Source organism: Thermobia domestica, chromosome 10, assembly GCF_964235325.1.
Source record: "Thermobia domestica chromosome 10, izTheDome1.hap1.1, whole genome shotgun sequence".
Classification (NCBI taxonomy): domain Eukaryota; kingdom Metazoa; phylum Arthropoda; class Insecta; order Zygentoma; family Lepismatidae; genus Thermobia; species Thermobia domestica.
This window is the reverse complement of record NC_137463.1, coordinates 36,221,852-36,245,637: the sequence shown is the minus strand read 5'-3', so window position 1 is coordinate 36,245,637 and position 23,786 is coordinate 36,221,852. Positions and strand designations below refer to the sequence as shown.

Here is a 23,786-nt window from a genome sequence, read left to right as displayed (position 1 = left end):
AAAAAATGGTATTTACTATATGAAAAAAAATCTATTTACAATATATAAAAACTATTTACAATAATATACACATTGTGTCTTAAATACAATACGATAGCTATAATTTTTTGGTCCCAAACCTATAAACGCGTTAATTTCCCACCCTTCCGGAACTTCGTCTGTTAGCTCTCCCAGGTAGGAACCCAACGCAAGCTTAGGTTTTTCATTGCGCCGCTGAATAAACATAATACTATCAGTGTCACAGTATAATGTGTCTTTTGGTCCCACAGTTGTCAACAAATCGTAAAGCTTTAGCCGCGCCCATGATGTAATGAACGCAGCAAGTACAACGTTTGAAAACTTTAATGGCTTATTTTCGTTTTCAACGTTTTTATATGTGACAACAGCATGTTTTTCCCCAATGACTAGTACGCTTTGTACTTCGTACTGCGGTGCCCATAGGTAGCCGTAAAGCTTTTCCGGTGTGTCAACAACTACTGATTGTGACAAATCCGTTCTTTGTCCCCATTTGCTGTAGAGCGAATTGAGGAATAGCTTGGCTATGTACCTCAAGCCAGGGTTCAATTCAATATTATCCTCCATTAACTCTATGCCTTCGTGGGCATAATATTCTGCAATATATTTATTTTTATCTCCTTTGCTTTTGCACCAAGCAGGAAAACCAGAGGCTTCCTGCTTTAATTTCAGGAAGGAATTCACATAGTCATGGAAAAGACTATCCGAATTTCCCTCCTCACAACCGAGTAGTTCGAATTCCCAGATCTCATTAATTTGCAGAACTTTATAACCATTTTGTAGTGCTCTATGCATCTCAGGGGTACAATACGTGTCAGTTAAGGCACGTTCGGCATCACTATGTCTGCAATTGTTGACATTACTTTCTTCCATACACGTGCGACATAAGCCAAACATAAGTCGACCGTTACACGTATACGGCAACACCGGAAAATACAAGTCTTTGGGGGGGCAAAATGGTGCATTTAACTAGCCCGTGAATACTTCCCACTTCTGGAAAGTCCGGCCCCTTATGTATTTTAGGCTTCCCTACAGGCATCGGCTTACGAGCCATCACATACGGATATAACGATGTTACATCCAGATACTGAATTGTTTCGTCATTGCTACATTCGTACAATGCATTAAAGCATTCAGTACGACCACCATGAAAACCTTCTTTAGGTGCAAGATGATTGACAAGGTCCTTACACTGAGTTTTGATAAACTCTTGTAATTTTTTGTCGTTTTTCACCATGCTGTCCCATTCACATTCCCATATCTCAACAACATTGAGATTTAATTTTTTAAGAAATGCGGTTTTTGTGATCGTATTTTCATACCGTTCCTGCATTGATGTAGCATGACTAGAGGAACTGTCAAGAGGCTGATCCCGAAGCGTTGTATAACACTTCGGGCACCCGTGGAAGTAACACCCATTAAATTCGTATGCAGTTTTTGTCAGGTTATCAAACCCATCGACCTTATATTTACCAAAAGATCGTTCCAATCCATTCCCAGAATGTTGAATTCTTTTTCCTTCGGTACGTTCCAAATACCGTAACCAATACATTGCTTTTAAGCTCTGCTGGTTACGATGATCGAACCCGAGAGGGGGAATAACTGGAATCGTCTCTTCAGGTAAGTATGTAGACCGATACGTTAGTATAGCCAAACTTGCAATAGTGGACGAAGAAATAAAACATTGAATTCCGTGAGTTTTTTCCTCGATCAAGTTTGAAAACTTGATGACCGCTTCAGCGAGGATTTTAACATCGTTGCGGCAGTACATTACCATCTCCTTGTGCAGATCATACTGCTCACCACTTAAAGCACGTTCTTGGTGCCAGGTGATTAATTGCTGTCGATCGGAAGAATTCATACTGTCAGGATCAAAAAACTTAAGATCAGGAATCTTACCTACATAATTTTGATTTTCGAACGTATTAAACAAATATGGGAAATATCCCTTTCGTAAATTACCACGCAAGCCTAAAGTTTTGGGTAGTTTTGACAGCTTAATACCCATATAGAGGTAAGAATCCCGGAAAATAATTTTATTACCAAGCCGCATTTCAATAATTTTTTGACCCTGCATAATAAGTGTGGGAGATAAGCAATGTTTTTCTATTAAATTCCTACAACTGAACTGGACATCGTAATTAGAACCATTGTGCGAAAGCACAATGATTTTTTGAAACTTTGGACGAGGCATTAATACGAAATTAATGAACTCATCGATCGTTGAAAAGTCAAACTCACGTTTTCCCTGTTCATTTCCACAAACAAAGCATGGATCATCCAGCTCTGTGTCTTTGCAAGCATGACATATATTCCTGCAAACCACATAGTTAACGCAATGTTCTTGTTCCTCACATTCATTCTTACGAAGTAACATCGTTTCCACATCAAATACGATATACAGGAATTTATCAATATGTGAATGACTGGATTTCTGAACATAACAAATATGATCAGCGTCTACATGTTTGTCACATGACTTACACAAACGCTCACCACATTGATGCTCAGATTTCCTACGACGTAAGTCGTACATTTTAGCACATTTGGTACAAAACTTCGTTGTTTCACATAAACTCTTGCCACGTCCAATTACACGCTTATGATTCGTAAAGCATTCAGCCGAAGGAAACAACCTATGACAATCATTACACTCCCGCTTAATATCATCAGCACATACCTCGTGGTACACTTCACATGCACTGCACTTAGCACCACATTTATGGTATTGTGCATGATTATATCCCTGTAAACAATGCTTACAATATCCTTCTTTACCCAACAGAGAGGTAATGCATTTAATTAATTCATAATGACCTTTTTCGTAATAAATAAGGATTTGTTTTTCTGCTTTTACTCCCGGATAAATTACATTGTACTCCCGGTTCATGGAGTTCCTTTCATATACCACGATTTGGTAGTTGGGTGCCAGGTATTGTTGAAATTTTTTTACATTAGTAATAGTGCACCCATTTTGATGCTCAATGGTAACATCAGCATCATCACACAAATCCTTGGCTTGCTTGAGTAGACGTTTCGGGTGATTTTTTAATTCATATACCTGCTGGCGATTATGCTCGGCCTTTGCCATCCCAAGGATGATGCTCTTGGGAAGGCAGTATATATCCTTATTTAACGGGATGGTACTTTGTTCATGGTGTGTGGTAAGATCAACGTACTTACTAGTGCCACGTGTTTTACCAATATAGTCCGAGTAATTCTCCTAATAAATTACTCGGACTATATTGTATTAGTGCTCATATTAAAAAATTTTGCTTCATTAGCTCTGCTTATTTATTAGATCATTTTATAGCAACTTATATTGATAAATCGCTGTTAACTTTAATTCAATCAATTGCTAAGCAAGCTCAGACCAGTTACGGTGGAAACTTGTAAATAATTTGTTCAATCACTTCAATAGAAGTTCCCTATTAACATTAGAAAGATGGAAGAGCAACTACGCTGTGATTATTTTATTCGTTCGTTTGTTTTACAAACTCTTAAGAAACTTTGTTTCAAGTAGTAAAAGATTGTCTTTTTGTTTTAGGATAATCCAGCAGATCAATTGGACTTCTCTCTTTTGGACCTTTGAAGAAATTGGAATTAAAAAAAACTGCAGATATCCTGTAAGTATGCAACCAATATTAATTCCGTTACATATCCTGTTTTATAATATACTTTCTTGAAATAATCTTTAATTTGTTCAGCAACTTTGTTCGATTTAAATTATTTGTTGGATCGTATCTTTTATTCCCTCACATGTTTGAACAATATGTGAGTGTACTAATTATTTGTATTTTCCTTAGTCGGAGCAACTTATTTTTATTTTAGTTTGATCACTTCATTAGAAGTTCGGTGTTAATTATTTATTGGTTCGTTTTCATTAAAGAAAACTCAGAGAAATTTTATTGTAATTAAGCTCATTGTTAAACTGAAAGTTGATAAAAAATGATTACTAAATAGCTTACTGTGCATTAATTTTGTAACAAAATGACAAATATAGAACTGAAATTGTATACTAATAAATGTTTGTATGGTTTCAGTATTGACACCGGCATACAAGTGCACCGAAAATTAATACAACGTGTCCTGTTAGATCTGTTGACATCTAACCATCGGTGGTAAGTGTTGCAAACTTTAAAATTTTTTAGTTCAAAGAGTATGTGAACATTAAATAATTAATATTTTAACTTAATGAAACTACAATATTAAATTTTATATAATGAAAGACAGTGACAAATAATTTTGACTAAACTAACTTTACATGTGCTCAACTTAATTAATGAACCATTCAATTATATTTTTGTTTGAAACATTTATTTTTTTAAAAATTACATTTTGCATTAACATTTTTATTTACAATTAAAGAGTTTCATGTAAACAATTAATGAATTACATTTTACAATAAAAGTTTCATGTAAAAAATTACATTTTTACTTTTGCATTTTTTAAATTTACACTTTGCATTTTTTACGTTTGCATTTTACAATAAAAGTTTCATGTAATGAAATGAAAAATTGTATTTTACAATAGAAGTTTCATGTAAACATGTGAAAAATTGCATTGCAAGAATTTAATGTCAATTGAAAATAAACTAACGTTTACAGTTAAAGTATAAAATAAAATTAAGTGAACTTTCATTAGAAGTGCATTATAAAAATAGTTACAATAAAACAAAATTTACAAATTGAATAGTCACAATAATATTTATTGATTATATTAGTTTTCTTCGTTGATGCATTTCATTGAATACTGTAGAACAACTATTATATTAATTATTTTAACTGTTTTTTTGTTTGTTAATTTAATATGCTTTTCTAACTATGCGTCTTTTAAATCTAGTATTTGATTTTTTAAATAATTGTGCTTTTTTCCTAACCTGATTTAATTATTTTAATTCTTGCTATTCCTATTTAATAAATTTTCTCTGCTAATTGATGTTTAACTATGATTTGTCACTAATAATCCTTTCATTCTAACCATATGTGATTTTTAACTATTATTTGTAACTAATAGAGCTTTCATTCTAACCATACGTAATTTTTTAAACTATAATTTGTAACAATTAAATATTTGAATGCTATTTGAATAAACTGTAATAATTAAGTATCTTTAAAATTTGATACTATTACTTTTTTAATATTTTGGTGAATTAAATTTGGTTTTGCTAACCTATATGGATTAATTATCTATATTCTTTAAATCTCTGCTATATTGTTTGTCTGATAAAGTTCTGATGCTTTGGGTCATAAACTGTTCTAAACCTTTTTAACCTTGTTTCTTAATTGATTTTTGCTAAACTATTTCTTCTTTGATAGGTTTTGTTTACTATGTTATTTTTATTTAATTGTGTTCCTGTTTATTACTACTTGGATTTTTTTATTGCCAATGTTATTTTGAAATGATTTTTATTCATTGGAATGTTTACATCAGATATGTTCATTTTTTCAAATATGAAAATATTATTGTCCATGAAAAATAAATATTCGGAAACATTCGGTTAAGTTCGGAAATCTTCGAAAATGTGACATGACTTTAAATAATACATGTTTGTAAAATGGCATTATTACTTTAGAAAATATTTTGGATGATACATGATTAATCAGTCTGTGTACAAGATTACAAACTAAATTATCTGGGTACGAGATTACAAACTAAATTATCTGGGTACGAAACTTTAAAGTAATTGTATTTGGGTACAAGATTACAAACTAAATGCATTTGGGTACGAGATTACATTTCCGAAAGTATAAAAAGAGCGTAGCAAGCCGCGGCGGATCAGTATAGAAGAAGTACTGCTAGAGTAAAGACGTTTCTACTTGTACTTTTCGGGACATTGTTATCGGAAACTATAATTAGATTTGCTGGTCCTGAACTATTGTAGAATAAACACTCAATTATATTTCGGTAAACACATAGTGGATTATATCATAAAGTTATAGTTACCTTCGGAGAACTTCGCACAGAATTCTGGGAATTTTTCATATCTGCGTCTATATAAGAGCAGGAAAAGTGCGTTGCGGTCACTATAGCAGAAGAATTTGTAGGGTGAAGACGTCTCTTCGTATTGTTAACGGAAAGTGTTGTTAACTGATAAAGTTAAACAGTATCTTTGAGAAGATACTTAGGAAATTACAAACCGTCGGAAAGGTTCGTGTGGAATTCTGGAAATTTACATTATTTGCGTGTGTATAAGAAGCTCAGAATCGTTAATTGGTCATTCTACAGGAAGCAGATTCACCATGCGGACGTATTTCCATGTTCTTTGGATACAAAATAAATAAACGGGTTCGGATCCTGGAAAGTATAAATAAACTTTATAGAGCAATTGGAAATCATTTCGTTACAATCATTCGTGTAGGTAACATCGCTCCGTTGATTTTAAGTTAAAAGATTCTTGGAAGTGGCCGTAATCAAAGGAATAGTGTTTATAAGATTTTACAGGCAAACATAGTTCAGTTTTTTTGGTACTTCAAGGTGTAAGCATAATCTTTTAGGAAGTTACCGCAATTAAAGTTTACACATAAAAGTAAATTAAAATATCCGAGCGATATAAATTAGTGTATACTATATTTGATAATAAGGTGAAATAACTAATTAATTGTTTGTTTAAATTAGATTCAGCAATGGCATCTGTTAGATCGTACGAAGGCACCAACACAATTAAAGCTGTGTTGCAGATGTTGGAATCTCGTGGATACAACGATGCAGGAGAAATTTTCTTTACGTGGGAGGTGGTGACGCAATGTCACGCATTAGGGGTGCGTGTGTATAACGAGCAATACGTGCGTTTACTACGTGCATTATTGGCGCATTTTGGGCATGACCCTGTTGTTATTTTAGCAAAATGTAAGTCCGCGAAGGATATTATTGATTTATATCGTACGGGCTTCTTTTGTCAAGATAACATCCGGGTTTTGGCGCGTGAAAAATTTAGAGAGTTGGTATCTGCAGGGAAGACTTCTGGCTTAACTGCAGATGACTATCGAGTTCATGGGTGAACCTGTAAATTTGCCAGGTCCTAGTTCTGCACCAGAAAACCAAATGTATGGTGCTGGAACGAATGATAATTTTTCCATCATTGGTAGTAAAACCAAACATTATCCATACTTTGGCTTGCGGGGAAAGGAAATTACTATAAAACGCATGCGTAACATAGGAATCGAAGACCCGGTTGTTTATTTGGAGAAACTCTTTGAGTATGTACAAGAGCATGCGTTAAACGACGTTGACGATAACATGTATGTTGGTATGGTTATCGAGAGCTCTGCCTCAACGATAAACAAGCCAGTATACATGACGTGGCGTCCTAAAAAGGAATTGAACCCGGAGGCCTTTTTTAGATCAGTAGAGAACGTACTTAATAGTAACGAACACTTCCTTTTCGGGGATTCAGTAATCTTTAGGATACACACTGTAAATCCTCGCAAGGAAAGAGGTAAAACACGTGGCACTAGTAAGTACGTTGATCTTACCACACACCATGAACAAAGTACCATCCCGTTAAATAAGGATATATACTGCCTTCCCAAGAGCATCATCCTTGGGATGGCAAAGGCCGAGCATAATCGTCAGCAGGTATATGAATTAAAAAATCACCCGAAACGTCTACTCAAGCAAGCCAAGGATTTGTGTGATGATGCTGATGTTACCATTGAGCATCAAAATGGGTGCACTATTACTAATGTAAAAAAATTTCAACAATACCTGGCACCCAACTACCAAATCGTGGTATATGAAAGGAACTCCATGAACCGGGAGTACAATGTAATTTATCCGGGAGTAAAAGCAGAAAAACAAATCCTTATTTATTACGAAAAAGGTCATTATGAATTAATTAAATGCATTACCTCTCTGTTGAGTAAAGAAGGATATTGTAAGCATTGTTTACAGGGATATAATCATGCACAATACCATAAATGTGGTGCTAAGTGCAGTGCATGTGAAGTGTACCACGAGGTATGTGCTGATGATATTAAGCGGGAGTGTAATGATTGTCATAGGTTGTTTCCTTCGGCTGAATGCTTTACGAATCATAAGCGTGTAATTGGACGTGGCAAGAGTTTATGTGAAACAACGAAGTTTTGTACCAAATGTGCTAAAATGTACGACTTACGTCGTAGGAAATCTGAGCATCAATGTGGTGAGCGTTTGTGTAAGTCATGTGACAAACATGTAGACGCTGATCATATTTGTTATGTTCAGAAATCCAGTCATTCACATATTGATAAATTCCTGTATATCGTATTTGATGTGGAAACGATGTTACTTCGTAAGAATGAATGTGAGGAACAAGAACATTGCGTTAACTATGTGGTTTGCAGGAATATATGTCATGCTTGCAAGGACACAGAGCTGGATGATCCATGCTTTGTTTGTGGAAATGAACAGGGAAAACGTGAGTTTGACTTTTCAACGATCGATGAGTTCATTAATTTCGTATTAATGCCTCGTCCAAAGTTTCAAAAAATCATTGTGCTTTCGCACAATGGTTCTAATTACGATGTCCAGTTCAGTTGTAGGAATTTAATAGAAAAACATTGCTTATCTCCCACACTTATTATGCAGGGTCAAAAAATTATTGAAATGCGGCTTGGTAATAAAATTATTTTCCGGGATACTTACCTCTATATGGGTATTAAGCTGTCAAAACTACCCAAAACTTTAGGCTTGCGTGGTAATTTACGAAAGGGATATTTCCCATATTTGTTTAATACGTTCGAAAATCAAGATTATGTAGGTAAGATTCCTGATCTTAAGTTTTTTGATCCTGACAGTATGAATTCTTCCGATCGACAGCAATTAATCACCTGGCACCAAGAACGTGCTTTAAGTGGTGAGCAGTATGATCTGCACAAGGAGATGGTAATGTACTGCCGCAACGATGTTAAAATCCTCGCTGAAGCGATCATCAAGTTTTCAAACTTGATCGAGGAAAAAACTCACGGAATTCAATGTTTTATTTCTTCGTCCACTATTGCAAGTTTGGCTATACTAACGTATCGGTCTACATACTTACCTGAAGAGACGATTCCAGTTATTCCCCCTCTCGAGTTCGATCATCGTAACCAGCAGAGCTTAAAAGCAATGTATTGGTTACGGTATTTGGAACGTACCGAAGGAAAAAGAATTCAACATTCTGGGAATGGATTGGAACGATCTTTTGGTAAATATAAGGTCGATGGGTTTGATAACCTGACAAAAACTGCATACGAATTTAATGGGTGTTACTTCCACGGGTGCCCGAAGTGTTATACAACGCTTCGGGATCAGCCTCTTGACAGTTCCTCTAGTCATGCTACATCAATGCAGGAACGGTATGAAAATACGATCACAAAAACCGCATTTCTTAAAAAATTAAATCTCAATGTTGTTGAGATATGGGAATGTGAATGGGAAAGCATGGTGAAAAACGACAAAAAATTACAAGAGTTTTTCAAAACTCAGTGTAAGGACCTTGTCAATCATCTTGCACCTAAAGAAGGTTTTCATGGTGGTCGTACTGAATGCTTTAATGCATTGTACGAATGTAGCAATGACGAAACAATTCAGTATCTGGATGTAACATCGTTATATCCGTATGTGATGGCTCGTAAGCCGATGCCTGTAGGGAAGCCTAAAATACATAAGGGGCCGGACTTTCCAGAAGTGGGAAGTATTCACGGGCTAGTTAAATGCACCATTTTGCCCCCCAAAGACTTGTATTTTCCGGTGTTGCCGTATACGTGTAACGGTCGACTTATGTTTGGCTTATGTCGCACGTGTATGGAAGAAAGTAATGTCAACAATTGCAGACATAGTGATGCCGAACGTGCCTTAACTGACACGTATTGTACCCCTGAGATGCATAGAGCACTACAAAATGGTTATAAAGTTCTGCAAATTAATGAGATCTGGGAATTCGAACTACTCGGTTGTGAGGAGGGAAATTCGGATAGTCTTTTCCATGACTATGTGAATTCCTTCCTGAAATTAAAGCAGGAAGCCTCTGGTTTTCCTGCTTGGTGCAAAAGCAAAGGAGATAAAAATAAATATATTGCAGAATATTATGCCCACGAAGGCATAGAGTTAATGGAGGATAATATTGAATTGAACCCTGGCTTGAGGTACATAGCCAAGCTATTCCTCAATTCGCTCTACGGCAAATGGGGACAAAGAACGGATTTGTCACAATCAGTAGTTGTTGACACGCCGGAAAAGCTTTACGGCTACCTTTGGGCACCGCAGTACGAAGTACAAAGCGTACTAGTCATTGGGGAAAAACATGCTGTTGTCACATATAAAAACGTTGAAAACGAAAATAAGCCATTAAAGTTTTCAAACGTTGTACTTGCTGCGTTCATTACATCATGGGCGCGGCTAAAGCTTTACGATTTGTTGACAACTGTGGGACCAAAAGACACATTATACTGTGACACTGATAGTATTATGTTTATTCAGCGGCGCAATGAAAAACCTAAGCTTGCGTTGGGTTCCTACCTGGGAGAGCTAACAGACGAAGTTCCGGAAGGGTGGGAAATTAACGCGTTTATAGGTTTGGGACCAAAAAATTATAGCTATCGTATGAAAGAAATTGGGACGGGTAAAGTAGAGTATGTATATAAGATACGGGGAATCACTTTAGACTATCGCGCGTTACAGGAAATAAATTTCGATCATTTCTATAAATTAGTTCGCGGAAAAATTGAAAAGAAAGTGTTAAACATCCCTGGAAGGATTGCCCGTAAAAAAGGGTTTATCATTGTGTCCAGACCTGAGACAAAGACTCATCAAAAAGTTGGCAACAAAAGACGTCGACTTAACGATGACAGTGAGACGGACTATAGGACATTACCGTATGGTTATTGCGGGTAAAGTTTTAGTCGTGTTTATGGTTCGTAAAAACGTACGTGTGAGTGTGTGAATGGGTTGTAAATATTACTCAAATAAAATAAAGTTTTAAATGTAAATAGTTCAATGAGTAAATGTGGAAGAAAACATTATGATAATACTACATCCTGTCCTTAAACATGCTATAGCTGAATTTATTCCCGGTTAAGCTACATGAACAACTTCTCACAAACTTTTCATCGTCTACCAAAACATCAATAAGTACATAGCCTTCGCACCCCTACAAAGTCACCCCTTCCTTTGTAAATAATATAAAACTTTTTGTAAATAGATTTTTCATATAGTAAAAAGATTTCTTTTATATATTACATAAATCTGTAAATAAATTTTTTCATATACTGTTAATAATTTTTTTCATATTGCAAATAGTTTTTATATTGTAAATACATTTTTTCATATTGTAAATAATATTTTAAATTGTTTATTGTATTTAAGACACAATGTGTATATTATTGTAAATAGTTTTTATATATTGTAAATAGATTTTTTTTCATATAGTAAATACCATTTTTTCACATATTAAATTAGTTTTGTTAATCAAGTACAAACAATCAATAGAACACTGTATATATCATATTCAAACACTTGTTATATAGTTTACAATTTTTATTTTTATTATATATCTATATTTTAATTTTTTATTATATATTTTACATTTTCATTTTATTATATTTACTATTTTTTATTTTTATTATATATATTTTTTATTATTATTTTTACAATAAATTTTTTAAAACTAAATTCTTGCCTTTAATTTTTACATCCTATAAAATTAGAAAGGTACTTAATATAAAAAGTATGTGTATTTTGTATAAGATAAAGGAAGAATACATATGCTTCATATACTAATATATAAACTTATTTACGTATATTATACTTAAGTATGTGTATTCTGTATAAGATAAAGGAAGAATACATATGCTTCATATGTATAAAAATAGAATATTAATAAAGGCACAATATTTATACTTTTCATAAAAGTACAGTATCATATTCATATTTTCACTCAATGAATTATTATTTTATTAAATTCAATATTAATCTGAATCAAAAAGTCAACCGAGGTTATAAATATATCCTAAAACATGAAATTAGAAAATGCGGTATCGCAATATTTATTTGTTCGCGCAACAAGTTCTTCTACGTCATAAAAAGATTGTCAACATCAATGAAGCAACCAGGAAATAGCCAGCAAAATAGCGGGCGTGTCATCAAAGGTAAGTGAACTTTGTCTTCTTACTTAAGTCACAATATTAAATAAACATACAAAGTGCGCCGAAAAATACCATTAGCGTTTATGGCTACCAAGCGGCGGATATACAAAGCGGGCGGGTTGAAAATTCGCGACGATAATGGCGCCAGCGGAAAGCTAACGTTTAATACAGCACGGTTAATGGACAATCGGTAATATACAAAGTAAATGGGCGGAGAAAGTATAAAGAAAAGTCGCGACATAACCAGACAGTACGGGCGCCAACGGAACCATCTTACACGCGTCATAAGGTAAATAAAAAACAAACAGTGCTTCTGAGCACTGTTAAAAAATGAACAGGGCTTTCTGCGGACTAATAAAAAATGAACAGGGCTTTCTAATACCTAATAAAAAATGAGTAGGGGTTTCTGTGGACTAATAAAAAATGAATAGGGATTTCTAATGCCTAATAAAATGAGCAGGGGTTTCTGTGGACTAATAAAAAGTGAATTGTATTTATTTAATAAAAATCAGGTGAATTATAGGTAAATTATGTCATTATCGGTTCAAAAACAGGTAAAAAAAAGTCCGTCTAAGCATATAGAAAGTATCATAAGCCCGTATATACCTGTATACCTGTCCCAAGGATTAAAAAAACTTCTCCAGACATACTGGCACCTCCTGACAATGTGCGACAATCCTACTCTATCCGCAATCATACAACGCACATCTTCATACCAAGCCGAGCGGTCTGTGGCGATAGACCATCGGCTTGAAGGCCCCGAGTTGAGTCCCGGAAGGGTCATGTGTATGGAATTTAACAGCATTTGTTTTTTCGTATTGTGTCAGGGGGGGAGTCGTAGGGATAAAAGGATTTCAGTCTGAAAAAATGGAGAGAATATCCTCCCCCAAGATACTTTCATGGGAGTAAGGAATTAGTAAAAATATAGGATATATATTTTATAGCATTTTTAAAAATATGGTTTGGGTATCCTATTTCTTTTCTGTTAATTATGTTCTTCAATGTTCGAATTTTGATCATTCTTATGATATTTTCTGCTTTCAACGGAGTTCCATGAATATTATACCAAATGTTCTTTACATTTATCAAGTTCGAAAGGTTTTATGCGCCTAAAAGAAACCATTTTTGAAGATAATTCAGGTCCTAATGAATATTATTCACTAGGAAAGGGAAGTATTCCCCTCCTCTCATGGAAGCAGAGAGCAATTTCGCACTCTGGTCAGATCAAACATTTCCGCGTAACAAAAGGAAGGCCCCTGTAAAACCTCTTCACCTCCAGTGGTATTGTTAGTACCATAAATTTGCTGAAAGCAAACAATTTGAAGGGTTCGTTGACAGTGTCTTTGCTTCCTTTGTCCTTCGACCGGCTTCCAATCAAAGAGGTGAATTTTACAACATGACTGCTGTATAATATGCGAGCGATTGGTAAAATGGTATAAGTGTGTTTTTATGTGTATGTGTGTGTGTGTGTGTGAGAGAGAGAGAGAGAGAGAGAGAGAGGACAAAATTTTAGTTGCAAGATGACATACTTCAATTGCCGTTTTCGGTTCATATAGCAAAAAGAATACCGCAACTACAGCCTATGATGAGTGTAGACCTTACCCAGTTTTCCAATTGAATAGCTGGTGGTGGTAGTTCGGTTTCTTGACCTTGTAAAAATCTTCCCTGTCTTTGATTTTGTTTGTCACCATTCCAGCCAGAAATGAAAAAAATGAGAATTCCTCAGTTTACAGCAAGGGGAATTGGGGACAAGACATTAAGGATGATATTCCTGGAAGCTCATGTATCACGATTGTTTTATTCAATAGACAGAGGACACTTTTCTATGAAGGCTTTACAACATGTTTTCTCACAAAGGGGATTTTCCTTTTGCAACCTATATGACCACTGGCAATTCCCGCCAGCGTTTTCATTTTCGAGACACGAGACGAGATGAGACATTTCACGAGACGTCCCGTCTCGTGTCGTGTCTCGTCTAAAAGGGTACTGTCTCGTCTCGTGGCAACACTAAAAATCAGCCTCGCCATTTGGGGGAGGGTGGTAACATATATATATATATATATATATATATATATATATATATATATATATATATATATATATATATATATATATACATATATATATGGTGTAAGGCAACGGGAAACCACCACTCTATTTTCCCTAGTTTGCTGGCAGCAAAAAGAGAACATATGAACAATGGTCTTTCGCAGGTCAAAATGTTGTTCCGGAGGTAAAATATCCCCCCATTCGGATCTCCGGGAGGGGGATGGCTTGGGAAGGACTATTGGGCGAGAAAGTAATAATGGGGGGAAGACAAACAGAGAAAGAAAGACAAGGAAGAGCAAAAGGTTTAGGATAGGGACATGGAACGTACGTACTATGTTACAGGGAGGAAAATTAGAAAATCTTAAAGAAGAAATGAAACAAAATAATTTAGATTTGGTAGGCGTTTGTGAAGTTAGATGGGAAGGTAATGGGGTATTAAACAGCGAAGGATATAGAATGTTTTACTCAGGTAATGAAAAGGGCGGTCATAATGGCGTAGGAATAATTCTTGGAAAGCGCTTAAAGGAGAAGGTAGTGAAAGTAGAATTTATTGATGATAGAGTTATGATGTTAAGACTTAAAGGAAAAACGAAGGATTTAGTGGTGATACAGACATATGCACCGACGACTTCGCATGCAAATGAAGAAGTAGAGGAAAATTATAAGAAAATAGAAGAAATTATAGATAGGGAGAAGAAGGGTGCATGGATAATTCTAATGGGAGATTTCAATGCAGTTGTGGGAGAAAAGCAGGAAGGTAGTATCGTAGGCAAATATGGTTTAGGCGAAAGAAATGAAAGGGGAGAGGGACTAGTGAATTTCTGTAGACAGAATTCACTAGTAATTGGGAACACTTGGTTCAATCAGCACAAGAGAAGAAGATATACATGGAAATCACCAATAGACGGCGGAAGATATCAGATAGACTATGTTATGATTCAGGACAGGTATCGGAATAGCTTAAAGAACGCGAAGACCCTTCCCGGGGCTGATATTTTCTCTGATCATAATCTTGTGCTGGCTGAAGTAGATATTCAACTGAAAAATGTAGGCAGAAGAAAAGTAGATAACAAAGTGTTGAATACTGAAAAGTTGAAAAACGAGGAAATAAGAAATCTGGTAGTTCAATTGTTTGTTTGAAGGCTCTACGTGCAGTATTAGCTGCGATATAGGCCTCGTACGTTCTTATTGAATTACCCTGTATATATATATATATATATATATATATATATATATATATATATATATATATATATATATATATATATATATATATATATATATATATACAGTGGACTCTTTTTAATTCGAAGTCCAAGGGGACACGAAAAAACTTCGAATTATCCAAAATTCGAATTATCCAACAACATTTTTCACATATATAACAATAAACAAACCAAAGTACTGTGCATCAAAAACATATTCATATGGTGTAGACTTTACCTTTAAAGCAGCTTGTTTGCGTGATCGAATACCGCAAACTAACAAACGACATTGACTCCACATAATTCGAACTACGTGTACAATCGAAAATATATTTACGTACAACACTACAACATACAACAACATACATAGCCCAAACAATTAAACACCAGTAACAATTTGAATATTCTGTTCTCACTTTTAAGAAGTCGTAAACTTCATTTGCTTAAATTTGATTGTTTTTGTACGGTCAATAAATCTTGAATTTCAGGTATTGCGTGGAATACGATATTAATAACATTTGGTTGACTTTATCAATAATTTATCTTAAATTTTCAACTGATTCTGAAACAAGATGAGATTGGCACACGTTCTCTATCTTTACTTCTTCCCCAACTCACCTTCATCTTTATCATTACATAGATTTTCTATTTATATTTTGTATTACTCTTCCCTATGGCTGCATCTGGATAACTGAAAACACGTTAAAACTGTATTTCTCTGTTTACATTTGCCCAACATTAAAAATTTTCAACTGTATTTAGTTCGAATTATCCAAAACATAGGTTCAAAAGTTCGATTTATCCACGATTTTTTACTATTGTTTTCAATACAGTTTTCAAGGGGAATGGACTTCTGTTCGAATTATCCAATATTTCGAATTATCCAAGTTCGAATTAACGAGACTCCACTGTATACAGGGTAATTCAATAAGAACATACGAGGCCTATATCGCAGCTAATACTGCACGTAGAGCCTTCAAACAAAAAATTGAACTACCAAATCGTATGTGTAGAATGCAATAAAAATAGTAGCGACAGCAGTGGCTTCTCGTGAATACCTCCAACGGGGGTCAACTTCAAAATTTGACATGGAAAGTGGTATAACTGTTGAAATCGTTCGAAAGGACACTAAATGTCATGCAACTTCATATCCTTTCCCATTTAGCCGCTAGAAGCGTTGTTGCAGACTTGTATCTGACTATCCGTAGCAGGCCTTTATCTCAGCTAATAATGCACATAGAGCCGTCAAACAAACAATTGAACTACCAAATCGTATGTGTAGAATGCAATAAAAATAGTAGCGACAGCAGTGGCTTCTCGTGAATATCTCCAACGGGGGTCATCTGCAAAATTTGACATGGAAACAGGAGTTGGTTGTGCCTCCATTGGAACAAGCGCACAATAGGAGAAACGTTGAGAGGAAACACGTTGGCATATTTCTTCCTCGTTGGCAGCAACACGGTCGCATTACTAGGTGAAAGTCAGATGATGCGAGGGTGTCCCCAGTCACACCAGGCGAATGCCGGGAGGGTACGTGCAAACCATGCTCTTTCAAACAACCGCCGACGCCTTTGCAGGATTAACTCGGGGCCTAAGCCAAGGGTAGCTCAGACCCACAATGACGTGGACGCGTGATGTATGTTGTGTGCATACGTAGAATATGAAATATCTCCCAAATCCAGGAGCATGAGTTGTGGGCTTGTTTGTCGTTGTTTCGAACAGCACACTCATTTATCGGTGCCAGTGATTGTGTGATGGTACTCTTGTAGATCCAGTAGCTAACACGTACATGACCTTGCTCAAGACATAATCTATGCGGCCTCGAACAGGCGATTGCTGCTATGTCAGACAGAGGGCAGAAGGAGCGATGCTGTAGCTAAAACAGGTAACGCAAGCGTGTAGAGTCCGAGAGTGATAAACCTCTGCAGTGAGTTAAAGTGGTCCGTGTACTGGACAAGGTGTCGTGCATTGAGTTCTACTACCCCTGTGCATTACAAGCTCTTGACGGGACGAATACGAAACTTCCACAAGCAGTGAAACCTCTTAGATTGTGTTGATGTTTGAGTGATTGTAGTAGGAAGTGTCGGTAGTAAATAACATTCATGCGGTATACGAATTTGGAAGCATTCCAAATGCTCATGATTTTAGGGGAATGCCGGGAAAATTTTAGAGTTGCAGCTCGATTATATGCTGAACGCTATCCACAGCGACAACCTATTTTCCACAATCTGCTGCGAGATTAGCAGCACGATTGCGGCAGACAGGCAACATGTGTGGACGCTGTGGTGTCCGGAGAAGAGTCGTACAAAATGAAGACGTTGCCATTGATGTACTTGCCGCTATTTCAGTAAATCCTCATGTATCTTCGCGGCAGATCGCATGAGATCGTGGTATCAGTCAAGGTAGTGTCCTGCGTATTCTGTGGATATCACATTTTCACCCGTACCACCTCTCTCTGCATCAAGAACTATGTGATTCGGATTGTACTTTACGGGTTCTGTAATGCAACTGGGCGGTCAATCGCGTGAGAGAACATCCGAATTTCATTCACTTCATTTTATGGACTGATGAAGCGACATTGTGCAGTGATGGCAACGTGAATCTCCACAATGCACATTACTGGGCAGCGAAGAACCCTGACTGGATGAGAGTAGTCAATCGGCAACACCAATGGCGCATTACTGTGTGGGGTGGCATAGTAGGGACTCAGGTCATTGGGCCATGGTTTTATGCTGGTCATTTAAGAGGTACAATGTTTCGTGATTTCTTACAACACCATCTACAACCGCTATTGGAAAACGTACCGCTCCATATACGTCAGACGCTGTGGTTTCAATTAGATGGTTGTCCAGCCCATAATGCTGCCATGTGTAGGGAAGAGCTAAATGTTCTATTTCCGCAACGCTGGATTGGAAGAGGTTCCAATCCAGAGTTTCCTCCACGGTCGCCCGACCTTACTTGTATGGACTAATTTTTCTCGGGTCGAATTAAGGATCTTAGGTATGTCAACCGACCAACTACAATTCGCAACATGCAAGACTCATTACAACCGCATTCCGGACCATCAACGTGGTCGCGTTGGAAGCTGTTGCTCACAATTATGTACAGTGAATAAATCGCTGTATTGCTGTTCGGGGACATCACTTTGAACATTTCTGAAAGCCAGGGAGTGTCGACTACACTCCGCAGAAGGTAAGCTGATTTTTTAGCTCTTTACTAATCTTTCTCCAATGGCTTGATTGCAACGCCTCAGCTTTCTGTCCCCATGTATTGTTCCATGCTTTGGCAAGAGCACATTCGCTTCGTCTTTCTTCGTTGCAACCAATAGTTTCTTCTTCCGTTTTGTTATAGCATCGTACATTGTCCCTCATCATAGTTCTCCCCATCCACTGCGCTTCTGTCGCAGCCATACAGAAACCACTCTCTTCAAGTATTGCGTATGTCATTGGTTCCTTATTTAGAGCTTCATTCAACAGCAGCAAATGTACCTCTGCTTGCTGTTACAGTATGTACCCTCCCCCGTCGTGGTCTCTTGCTGACGCCAATGTGGTCGCCACTTACACGGTGTGATTCTGCGTTCAATTGTACGTCTCGTTCGTTTCAGACCAGTATTTACTCTTTCCTCTGGTTCCGCATGCAGAAACCCTCGCATCATCTGACTTTCACCTCTAATGCGATCGTGTTGCTGCCAACGAGGAAGAAATATGCCAACGTGTTTCCTCTCAACGTTTTTCCCTTGTGCGCTTGTTCCAATGGAGACACAACCAACTCCTGTTTCCAATGACCCCAATTGGAGATATTCACGAGAAGCCACTGCTGTTGCTACTATTTTTATTGCATTCTACACATACGATTTGGTAGTTCAATTGTTTATTTGACGGCTCTATGTGCATTATTAGCTGAGATAAAGGCCTGCTACGGATAGTCAGATGCAAGTCTGCAACAACGCTTCTAGCGGCTAAATGGGAAAGGATATGAAGTTGCATGACATTTAGTGTCCTTTCGAACGATTCCAACAGTTATACAACTTTCCATGTCAAATTTTGAAGTTGCCCCCCCGTTGGAGGTGTTCACGAGACGCCACTGGTCTCACTACTATTTTTATTGCATTTTACACATACGATTTGGTAATGCAATTTTTTGTTTGAAGGCTCTACGTGCAGTATTAGCTGTGATATAGGCCTGGTACGTTCTTTACGTTCTTATTGAATCACCTCGAATATATATGTACCGTGTCCTGCGAAAGCGAACTAAGCGCCACTTTCATACTTTTAAGAAAATTACGTTTAAAGGTTGATGTCCAGCATTAATGTAGCCGTAATCAAAAGTGAAATTATGTTTCTTTTTCTGGAAAGGTGTTGGTTTTCCTCTCTTTTCGATCGTGCAAAACCTTCTAATGCTTATCAGGAACCAATTGTCGCATTTACGTGGATTTTCAAAATTTGGCGCTTAGTTCACTTTTGCATAACACGGTACATATATATATATATATATATATATATATATATATATATATATATATATATATATATATATATATATATATATATATATATATATATATTCGAAAATGACCAATATTAGTGTCAAATGGTTTTCGGGGTCTCCGAGATGATCAATGATCTTTCTGATACTGGTTGAATCGATGCTATTTAAAACAAAAACAGCAGGGTATTACACACATGAGATACGGAGTTGTTCATTTAAATGTTCATTTCAACCCAACGAAGCGGGTAATAATGCTAGTCTTCCATAATTTTGTCTTCCTATATGTTCGTACGAAAACAAATGTGGAAGGTTTGTTTGTGATGTCAGTATTTTCACCAATCTAAATAAAGAAATAAATAAAAGTTGCAAGTCTGAATTCTTGAAATGAGAGTCTGTTTTATGCCAGCAACTAAATAACAAATTCTTCGTTTCACTATTGTTTGATAGACGCATTTTGCTAACCACTAGCATCAGACTTGACATTGCACACTTGCAGATAGCCACACAGGAAGGTGGGATTATTTCGTCACTTATAATATCGGACATCTCTATTTTGGAAATGATTTTGAGATTTTGCGATTTCAGATGTCAAAGTTGCATTCACTTGAGCCACTAATACCAAACCTCTTTTTCTACTTCCAATGACATTTCTCAAACGCCACTGTTTTATCTTGAAAAATTCTTGCGACTTATTTTTGTGTTGTGAATATTTAGTTCCCAAAGTTTTCCTGAGTTGGTTGGAAAATTTTCGTATCCATAACTTCATTAATTAAAATTTTATCTAATTCTATCAATTAGGATACTTCAAGAAATGGTCCCTGATACCTGATCGAAATAAAGCGATCCTCAAATTGTATAAAGAGCGCAATTAGAAAAGCATTGCATTTCTATTGGTATAAGCATTGCATTTCTATTGGTATAAGCGTGTGCATTTTTATTGGTATAAGCATTGCATTTCTATTGGTATAAGCATTGCATTTCTATTGGTATAAGCATTGCATTTCTATTGGTATAAGCATTGCATTTCTATTGGTATAAGCGTGTGCATTTCTATTGGTATAAGCATTGCATTTCTATTGGTATAAGCATTGCATTTTCTATTGGTATAAGCATTGCATTTTCTATTGGTATAAGCATTGCATTTTCTATTGGTATAAGCGTGTGCATTTTTCTATTGGTATAAGTGGTATCTTAAAGATCCAAAATTTTAGTTTTTTCTTGCTTTCAAATAGCTTCATTTAATTAATATAATTAATATATAATGCGCAATTCCAAATTTATCAAAGAGCGGAGCACGTTTTACTGGTGGCTTGAAAGAACTAATGATATTATTAGTTCTTTCAAAGCTCTCTCACCGAGCATCAAACTCAAGACCCCATGCACCATATGCGCTCACGGTCTGATTGATTGATTGAACTTGGAACATTCCTCGTCAGCACTGGGGCCATATGAGACGGAATTTAATACTTAATTTGGAATCTTAACCACTCTTAGTTTATATCTGTGGAATATCTCCGATGGAAATCGAACTCGGGACCAACGCACATTTTTTAAAGACATTAATCATGGCCGGATTACGTAACTTCCTTGTTTAAGGAAGGATCTACCATTAGGGATGCGCATGAGACAAGATTTGTGGCTGTCTCGTCTCGAAAATGTACTGTAAAAGTGATGTCTCGACTCGAAAAATGTATATTTCTCTATTGGAAGAGCCGTGTCTCGACTCGAGTTTTGTCATGAAAATCCTGTCTCGACTCGTCTCGTGCGCATCCCTATCTACCATCCTTTCATTATTAATATTTTTAAATAAGAGAACTATAACTGAAGCTACGAAAACAGAAACTTCGTTAAAAAAAAAAAACTTTTCGACCGCCTTTTTTCAGTAGCATTATTTTAGATTTTACCAAAGGGACAAGGCTGTTCACCAACATTAGAGTTTCACGTTTTTGATTAATATATTAGTATACAATTTATTGAAAAGCACTACGAAAACAGAAACTTCGTTAAAAAAAAAAAAAACTTTTCGACCGCCTTTTTTCAGTAGCATTATTTTAGATTTTACCAAAGGGACAAGGCTGTTCACCAACATTAGAGTTTCACGTTTTTGATTAATATATTAGTATACAATTTATTGAAAAGCACGTGATTCTCAAACTCAGGGGGAAATTCCACCTTGTCCTTCCCTAATGATGCCCCTGATAAGAATTAAACTATCTTCAGGATCTTTAGTACAGTGACGTAACGCATCCTTCTACTTGATAAAGAAATTCAAGATTTTCCATTTTTTTTTAATACTGCATACTGATTACACGTAATAGCTTTTGATTCTTAACTACCTAACATTCATCTTCAGATATAAAAGTTGATTATCTTTCAGGTTTACTCCTCTGACAAAATAATCTTTAGAATTCTCTTCCACCCCACCCCCTCCCTTTCCATGAAATATTATGTCAATATTTTTCGTACTAAAGGAAATTTCCATTCAAGCAACAACATCGCCTGATTGGTTGTTATTTGTCACACGTTGTTAAGTTACACCAAGATTATTGAGAACAAGGCCTAAGTGGGTAACACCGGATCTTGAACCCGGTCAGTGCAAAAACATTTCACAATAAAACAAATCCTTTCCCAGTGCCAGCGGCGGTTCTAGAATTCTATACAATAAGAGTCACATCAACAGATGAGGCGAAAACAGTTTCGTCCTACCCTATTTCTCCTGGCTTTGGGGCTTCTAGGTTTTTTCACTTTGAAGGGGCTCTTTAAATTTTGATATGCCCCATAAATATTACATCAACAAGAATTTTAGGAATGATCAAAGAAAATGAATCAAAAGATTGCGATCTTGGCCAAGAATTAGTTTTTGGATCAGGGGTCATAAAAGTTTTGAACGGCCCCTAAATCAAGTTTTTGTATTTACTACGGAATAAGCACATCATACTGAATTAAATGAAAGTTTGGGTTTGACTACACTATATGTAGTTCTCCAGGTATAAGGCCTACAAGAACATTTTTGACTGAAATATATTGGAAATGCATCAGGGGCCATAAAATTTTTGAACGGTCCCTAAATCGCGTTTTCGTATTTTCTACGGAATAAGCTCATCATACTGAGTTAACTGATAGTTTGGTTTTGACAACACTATGTAGTTCTGCAGATATAAAGCCTACAAGAAAATTTTTGATTGAAATATGTTGAATTTTTTGATCCAAGAAAGAAGTCCTAAGTAAGTGAATGACTGACTGACTGATCAACCTCTCATGTTAGAAACTTGAAATTTTGACAGCACATAGGATTTGTCATGTAAGGTACAGTAAAGCGTCGATTATCCGAACGTCGGTCAACCAAACGACCGCTTAACCGAGCTGTGTACTTGCTCGCACCTGTTACTCTCCCACTCTACCGTCCATCATCCCCCTCACTCCCAAACCAAGTTTCCCACAGTAGTCGCCGCACTGAGCCACCGCTGGCGGAACATTACTTCTAATGGGGCCTTCATAAGGCGCTGCTGACTGGCCAAGCCGCCAGTCGCTGTGTTTCAACAATCAGCACACTTCTGTCGGTTTGGCACTGGCTGTAGAAGTAGCGGCAGTATCAAAGCTGTTCACAGCAACAGCTGCGCCAGCTTAGAGTTGAGGCGTGCCGCTCCGCGCATGGCAAATAAACATGTACAGTTCGATTATCCGAACAAACCAGTTTTCCGAAAACCCATGTCCCCCAATTACTTCGGATAATCGACGCTCTACTGTACCAGTAAGGAAGGAGTTTTGGAAATTCCGCAGGGGAGAAGGAAATAGGGTTGGCAGTTGTTATTAACATGTGCACATCTCCGAGCTCCTGAAAGTTTGAGATGAAACTTGATAAAAGGACTTTTTATTTAAAATAATAAGACACGTGTTTCAATGAGGATGAAAATGAGTGGAAACA

The 23,786-nt window shown here is 36.4% G+C and overlaps 1 protein-coding gene across 1 annotated transcript; it reads left to right on the top strand.

Moving 5' to 3' along the window:
- Positions 1–7,059: 7,059 nt before the first annotated feature.
- On the top strand, positions 7,060–10,869 carry LOC145661431 (uncharacterized). The gene is made up of 2 exons (XM_081726736.1): positions 7,060–9,931; positions 10,076–10,869. Exons 1-2 carry the CDS (start codon positions 7,060–7,062, stop codon positions 10,867–10,869), a joined length of 3,666 nt encoding a protein of 1,221 aa, XP_081582862.1.
- Positions 10,870–23,786: the final 12,917 nt, after the last annotated feature.